Source organism: Antrostomus carolinensis, unplaced genomic scaffold, assembly GCF_000700745.2.
Source record: "Antrostomus carolinensis isolate BGI_N321 unplaced genomic scaffold, ASM70074v2 scaffold44468, whole genome shotgun sequence".
NCBI classification, from domain to species: Eukaryota; Metazoa; Chordata; class Aves; order Caprimulgiformes; family Caprimulgidae; genus Antrostomus; species Antrostomus carolinensis.
This window is the reverse complement of record NW_010335851.1, coordinates 1-8,081: the sequence shown is the minus strand read 5'-3', so window position 1 is coordinate 8,081 and position 8,081 is coordinate 1. Positions and strand designations below refer to the sequence as shown.

Genomic DNA, 8,081 nt, shown 5'->3' with positions numbered 1-8,081 from the left:
AACCCAAACCAGCCTGTGGTTCTATGAAATAATGACAGTGTGAGGGGGGCTGAAGAGGCTGTTGGGATTCACTTTTGCTAGGAAGCTCTGTGTGCTGACTGAGAGCTCATGGGGCTCTTTTTGGTACAAAAAAGAGGCTTTGGGTGCATAACAGCTTTTTCTGGGTGTATTGATTCCATCAAATGTTCTCTTCTTTTCCAGCAATTAGAACTGATCACACCTTTTCAGCTGTATTTCAACCCTGAATTAATATTTAAGCACTTTCAAGTAAGTGTTTTATGAAATACGGGAGGTTTTGAAGTACACTGTTGAGCTGGCAAGTGCTTGGCTTCCAAAATAATGTTACAAATGACTGTGCCTTTTAATACTGCAGTTATGTTTTAAAAAAGCTGTAACACTGGAGTGCCCTTTGCTGTATCTTAGTGTAGGTCTTAAATTCATTGACTGTGAAGGAGATTTCATTTATGTTGTTACTTGCTTTTCTATTTAGACAATAAAAATCAGCTGTCATGTTTAAAGTCTTTGTGTTTGTCTTATTTCCAGGTATGGAGGTTAATCACAAACTACTTATTCTTTGGACCAGTTGGCTTTAATTTTTTATTTAACATGATCTTTTTGTATCCTTCATCATGTTTTCTCTCCTTGGAAAGCAGAGCTCCCCAGTACAGGCACGTTGCTCTTCGTTAGGCAGAGGTTCAGTTCTGCTCCACTGTGAAGCTCCTGGGAGTTTAGTGATGCCAGCTTCGCTGATGTCGTTGAATGGACATCAGCAGGATTTCCTTCATAAGTTGTCAAGAGTTTTGTAATTTATTTTTGTGCTATTCAAATTTTGTTGTACAAGCCTCGTCCTTCAGGGTGGTTCTGACACAGAAGAAAATTCCAAGTAATGTTTTTTTCCTCTGGGGTCACCCTCTGCTGTGGTGCCCAGAAAGAGCCAACTGATGAAGGAAATTGTTACAAACTTACATTTAAGTTGTTAACATTTTTTAAATGGAATCATTTTCTGCTTGGATCTTTCTTTAAACTCATTTACAATGAAATTTTCCTGACCTGTGACTTCAGATATCGTTACTGCCGAATGCTTGAAGAAGGCTCCTTCCGAGGTCGGACGTCAGATTTTGTATTTATGTTCCTTTTTGGGGGATTTTTAATGACTGTATCCTTTTTTTTTCTTAATTCCAGACTGCTTTAGTGAAGCTAAAGATAACATCAGTGAGAACTGAAACTGTGGTGTTATTTCTCTTAATTCTGGGGTGAGAATATATTTTGTTTGTAGTAGGAGCCGAAGTAGTTGTGAATGTTTTGTGGCTGTTAAATGCTGGGCTGGTATTTCAGGCTTTTTACTGCTTGACAGGATTATGGAAATGAGATTAGCAGATCATAGGGGACTGCCCAGGTGTGGAATCATGCTCGGGTTGTCTCAGAGAAATGCTGCTGTTTGATTTCATGCTAAATTATACTTTAAAGGCATTATTCATGCTGCACGTGCCCTGACTCCTGCTGCAGGCATTGAATTTGATCGACAGGAGGTTTGATTTACTTGAACCTGGGAAAGCAGAGGTAGGAATTGGATGGAAGATGTAGGATTACAAGTCAGACTGTCAAATTCTTCTCATGCTTGACCTCACAACAGCTATTTGGTGAACTGTTTTCTTTAAGTAGCTCTCTCAGATTTTTGGCCTGTTTGTGAACTTGGTTTTCCTGGGTCAGGCGTTCACAATAATGCTCGTGTACGTCTGGAGCCGCCGGAATCCCTACGTCCGTATGAACTTCTTTGGGCTTCTCATCTTTCAAGCCCCATTTCTACCCTGGGTATTGATGGGCTTTTCACTGCTTTTGGGGAACTCCATCATTGTGGATCTCCTGGGTAAGCAATTGCAAGAATCACAAGGATTTGTTCCTGATCGTGTTTTACATGAAATGCAAAATGTGGAAAAACCCCAGGGCTGAATTCCTTTAACTGAGTGTCAGTTTGTCTGATGTAATTATTCCTGGCTTTTCTGATCTCTGAACATTGTAGCAGATTTTGTGCTGCTGCAAGGATGGAAAGAGCTTCTCACACTTTGGCTTTATTGCTTGGAATCAGCCCAGGTACAAAATCTAATTGTGGGCATCAGACTATTGAAGTAAAATATCTTCTATTAGTATTTTTATCAACTCTAATAAGGTTATAACATCAGTATGTTTAATAATGACAAGTAGTTTTCCTCGTATGAATGTCTTGTAGTTAAGCTTTTCATCTGATGTCAGTGTGCTTCATTGGTTTTTTGTGTTTCTGTATCTTTTATTGTGTTTTCTGTGAAAGAATCAATGTGTGTTTTAACTTCTCTCTATGCCAGGTATTGCTGTTGGGCATATATATTTTTTCTTAGAGGATGTCTTTCCCAATCAGCCTGGTGGTGGAAGGCTTCTGAGAACACCAGCTGTCCTGTAAGTATTGGTGTCTGATTTGGAACAAATCAGACAGAAAAAGTTCTTGTCTAGATGTGGTGGGTTGACCCTGGCTAGAGGCCAGATGCCCACCAAAGCCCACTCTATCACTCCCCCTCCTCAATTGGGCAGGGGGAGAAAATAAGATGGAACACAAGAGGAAAAAAAAAACTCGTGGGTTGAGACAAAGGCAGTTTAATAGAAGCAAAGCAAAGCTGCGCGCACAGAAGCAAAAGAACAAAATATTTATTCTCTACTTCCCATCAGCAGGCGATGTTTGGCCACTTCCCAGGAAGCAGGGTTTGCATACGCGTTGCGGTTCCCGGAGGACAAATGGAAGTAACGAATGCCCTCCCCTCCCACTCCTTTTCCCTTGCTTTTATTTCTGAGCACACATCATATGGTATGGAATATCCCTTTGGTCAGTCTGGGTCAGCTGTCCTGGCTGTGTCCCCTCCCAAGACCTTCCCCACGTCCAGCCTACTGGGGGAAATGTTGGAGAGACAGCCTTGGTGCTGTGCTAGCACTGCTCACCAGTAACCAAAACACTGGGGTGTTATCAACACCCCTCGAGCCACCAATACAAAACACAGCACTCTGAGGGCTGCCGCGGGGAAAATCAACTCCAGCCCAGCCAGATCCAATACACTAGAAAACTGTTTATAATTCAGTCACATCAACTTCTGGTAAATTAAACAGCTTGTGACAGGATGAGTTGTGTTTGTAGTTGCTCTTTTATTTAACTCATGTGTTGCCAAACGAGGGAGGAGGATCTTGCAGGTGTGTAAGTGGGAACTAAGTTCTCCAGGAGAAGGGCTAAAGGGTTTTTGTAACCTTTGGGTTTTTTGTTAACACTTGTTAGTCTTTGCTAACTGAGTTTTGCCTGTTGGTGGCACCAGAGTTGCACGTTGCAGAGTCCTGTTGTGTGTGAACCGAGTGACTGAGGTGTTAAATATAATATATCTAATACTTTTTTCACATGTAAATCATCCTCATTTCACAATTTTGGCAGAAGACTTCAGTGTTTATAGTATTGGGTGGTGCTGTTCCCACTCGGTTCCCTCTTGCCTTGAGGCCTGTAGTCGCCTGTAGTGCTGTAGAGCAGCCTGGGTGAGAGCAGCTTGCCTAAAGGATAAGGCAGTTGAGGCTCTGTGAGACTCAGGATTGTCTAGAGCTGATCTGATTCTCTTATTTGTTTGTTTGAACTGGCCTCCAGAAGCCTGGGTAATTACAGTGTCATATCCAGACCTATACTTGGTTTAACTGGTGGGTCATACCTGTTGGATTGGATGAGTACACTTACACTGACAGTTTATTTTTGTTGAGTGGAGGTTTTGTCTTCAGTAACTGCAGCAGGTGATGGCTGCAGGAGTGGCTGTCCCAGCACAGCTGTGCTGGTCACTTTTGTAGGCCTGTTCTGGTCTAACTTGGCCTTAGCAGCTGAAAGCTGGTTTTGGGGAGAGCTCCCTTCATATAAATGCAGCTGGAGACAAATTGAGTGTCCAGTTACACCTGTGCAATAAGGGTGTAGTTGAGACTTCCCCATTTTCACAGAGGATTTGTGCACCCAGCCGTGTGCAGGAGGAGTCTGAAGGCTTTTAGAGCAACGTGTGATGTCTCAGCAACCCTCTTCTTCTGGAAAGAAGTGTCAGCCTGCCTTCAGGCTGCCATTTAAATCCTTTTACGTATCTGTATTCAGAAAGCTGCTTAAGATTCTTGTCTGGGTCTTGAATTGTGGATTTTTTTTTTTATCCCAGATGCTTTAATTTTCTTTGATGTCTTGGCTGTAATCCTGTAATACCCCTGGTATTTTCTTTTTTCCTGTTCTGAATATTCTGAAATGGCCTGTCACTCTGAAGAGAAATAATCCCTTTAGCTATTCTAAGAACTGTCTTGTTAAACATGCTTTACTTCTAAGACATTTTGGATATAGTGATTGCTTGTAAGCAGCCTGTGATTTTTTTTTGTTGTTTGTTTCAAGTAATTTACTACATTTTTTGTTTCTGGATAAGCAAATCTATAGAGAGAGAACCTCTAAAACTACTTTTGAGAGTGGCAGAATAACCTATGAGATTAAGCATGATTTTTGTAATAAATCGGAAACCCAAGCCTCTAATGTTGTCTCAAATGCAGACTTTTCTGTGGATTTCAAGTCTGCCTGTCAGTTCCTGCATCCTGCCTGTGAGATTGAGCTCATGCTGCCTGGTTTTCACTCTTACTTTGTCCCTGTCTCAAAATGTGAAGAGCTTTTCAATATCCTGTTCATGTTTTGCTCCCTTATCCTGTCCTGGGAGAATGTGTTAGCTGTATGAAATTCTGCCTTACTTTGGAGATGGAATTTTAACTTTCAGCTGAGTCTTGTCAGTCTTGGTTGATTTAGGCACAGAATTCTAGATCTTCTTCCAGATGGCCTCTAATTGGAGAGCACGTGTGACTTGGGTGTAAATCACTGCCAGCTTTGGCAGGCTGTTTCTGAGGGAGGACGCTGTACACGTGCAGAATTTGAACAGTCTTAGTCTTACTGTGAAACATGTATTCTAAAGGAAAAAAAAAAACCTGTTTTCTGTTTTCCAGAAAAGCAATATTTGATACACCAGAGGATGATCCTAATTACAATCCCTTGCCAGAAGAACGACCGGGAGGATTTGCCTGGGGAGAAGGTCAGCGTCTTGGAGGCTAATAAATGTCTGTGCCAAAACCCAGCGACAACTGGGAGAGACTGACCTGAATAAAGTTCCATCCTGGGGACAATCTCATTCCCCATCGCAGAGAGGACACTTTTTTTTGACAACTCTATGGTTTTGAATACAAGCACTTTATGAAACGGCAGTCTAATCCACAACGCTTCCAGGCTACCAGTGTCTTTCCCAGTCAGGGAATTTATTGTGCTGGTAGTGAAAATACTCATGAAGTGGAGCCAAAAACCTAAAACTGGAAACCATTTCCTGTCAGCTTCAGTTAACAAGACCATGAGTACTTGTTTTAAGTGCTCTCCTAGCATTTTTTTTTCAAGTTATTTTATACAGGAAACTATATGGGAAACTTTACAGGGGACAAAACCCAACTTTTTGGGTTTTAACTCATTTTTTATTCTTGGATAAAACAGCTACAAGACGGTTGAAAGTGTAAATCCTTATTTCAGTGGCAAAAGGTTTTTTAATCTGAGGTGCTGTTGTCTCCAGTCGTGTTTGAATTGTAAGAAATACAACACACAGCATAATGCAGGCTTTTCACTTTGCCAGTTGAGTTTCTGGAATGTGCCTCTGTGTGGATACACTTCCAGGCTGAGATGACATTTTGATGGCTTTTCCCCCAAAGACTGTGTGTTCAGATGACCATGTTTGAGTCTGACTGGTTTGTTTAAATAGGTAGTTCTACAAAATCCACCCCCCAACACATATGCACACTGCTAACGGTTATTAAATGACTTGGAGCACTAGGGAAGAAAACTTGTCTGGCGTCAGAACTGCTCCACTATCTCAGATGATGAGTTGAATAAAATTGTTGGTTCTTTTTCTGTTAATCTTTTGTATAATCCTATAGTCTCGAGGCAGCTGGTGAAAAAAAACAGAGGTTGGAAGAAGCGAGTCCTGGAAAAGGTGGCATTAATGCTGGCTTTTCCCACCAGTGACTCTCACAACTGCTAGGAAACAGGATTGTCTGCTCAAGATGTTAAATTCATGGTCTGTGTATGAAGTTTGTTGTGGAAGGACTGAGTATCCAACACAGGTCAGTGACACTGAGTGGGATTTAGCTTGAAAGTTATGTTGGTTGTGAATATCTATCTAAAGAGCCACGTAAGGTATTCAGAGCAGAGCTCAGCTCGTTGCATTCAGTCAGTCTTCAGATGCTATGGACTGTAGCAGGTAGCTCTTTATCCATTATATTGTAATAGAAAAAATGAGATATTGTTGAAACTGCATCTTCCTCCTAAATTTGGGAGGATAGGCTCACCCTTGGCACACCTGTGATCATATTCTTTAGTCTCAGATTTTGCTATTCTTAAACTGGATCCAGGTTTTTAACTAGTTTGTAGTCCAGGAGATGAATGTGTTGGGATCTCGTCGGGTAATGCTTTGTCCACAAGCAGCATATTAGATGCTGATAAAATTAATGAGTCCATTTGTATCTGCATTTTATCTGTTAAAGGTTATGAAAGCTTGAGAGTTTTTGTTTTGGTTTTTTTCAAAACAGATTTAAATCTTACTTTCTAGGAGTACTAAAAATGTTTTGAGCAGTGTTGCTTCAGGGTAGATTTGGGACAGGCAATAGATCAAAACAGTTTTTTAGTTCAGTGTTTAAGAGCCTCTTAGTAGTTTGCTGTTGGGACGTTAGGGAGTGAGGATGAAGGTAAAAGACAGGACTGTGGCTGGCGTAAAACCTTCTGGAAATTCAGAGCCCTGCTGTGAAGTTGGCAACATGATGTGGCCCTTCCTGTGGATGATTCCTTGTTCTTACCAAGTCATGTATTGATGAGACAGCTTGTCTGTCCTTGCTGTGCCGAAGCTGCTTTCCTCACATGCTTCTTTCCACTCTGGTGGAGGTTGTACTCTTGTTTTTTGTACCTTATTTAAGGTTGTACTTTTCTCGTTACCAGGTAACACCATGGTGCCTGTATCTGGGAAGAGGTTTGAAATGTTTCTTGCGTGTACTCCAGGACACAATTGACTGTTGCCAGCATATTGCTGCCTAACCTGGTCTTTAATTGCCCTTGAAACCATTCTTGGCCAGGCTGTCCCACAGGGAAGTGTGTTTAAATACCAGAGTCCGCTTTGGAGGGTGGATCGTCAGCTGTGTGCCGTGTCACAGACTCTGCTGACAAATCGTAGGGTGGAGTGATGTGGGGCTGGAACCTGCCTCTCGAGCTGCCCTCCTGGCCGGTGTCAGCCGGCGACTGGGCCCTGTTGATACCAAGAAACCCGGTCACAGAAACTCTCTAAAGACTCATTTTGGAGTTGTAGAAAGCAGGAATTCTTTATTGCAGGGATGGACACACACGGAGATCGCTCCCCAAAGGTGTGTGTGTGTCTTTGTTCCAGCACACATTATATTGACCTAATACGTGTATATTCATTGAACTTCTGAGAAATTATCTACATATTCAAAACATATCCCATAACTATTTAGCATATGTAAAAGTCCTTCACACTTGCACAGTAAAACGAGTCGGTGATCTTTGATAGCCTTCATCACTGTAACCGCTGATTGAACTCTGGTTCTGCACAGTGCTGTTTCTTTTACACGCTGGGGACAATATTCTTTGGAGAACGTTTGGTCTTTAGTCTTTATCTAGATGTCCTTCCTCAGGCTTAAGCACTTCTGATAGATTTATGTTAGAACGTTTGCAAAAAGGTCCTCAGGTTATCAGTAGTTGGTGAGGACGGATATGTAAATATCAATCAGCGAGGAGATAAATGCTCATCCCAGGGGCATCAGCAGTTTTATTGAAAGGTTGTTACCACAGCTGGGTGATGTCTAAGTTTAATTAAGCAAACAGCTGAGGGATCTATAGACCTTTTCGTTTCTAATCTCTAGGTTTGCTCTTTCACTCTGAGGGCTGCGCCCTGCAAATGGCGGCCGGACTGCAGCTCCCACAGTGCCCCGCGCTCGCGGGACGGCGCCGTCGTGGCGCCATGATGGTCGCACGGGGC

General features: G+C 42.2%; 1 protein-coding gene across 1 annotated transcript; it reads left to right on the top strand.

Moving 5' to 3' along the window:
• Window positions 1-201: 201 nt before the first annotated feature.
• Window positions 202-5,532, top strand: DERL2 (derlin 2; the record flags this gene model as incomplete). The annotated part of the gene is made up of 6 exons (XM_010174664.2): window positions 202-267; window positions 544-617; window positions 1,063-1,156; window positions 1,672-1,867; window positions 2,340-2,430; window positions 5,005-5,532. Coding segments are annotated over 6 exons (627 nt in total), but the record flags the coding sequence as incomplete, so codon positions are not given.
• Window positions 5,533-8,081: the final 2,549 nt, after the last annotated feature.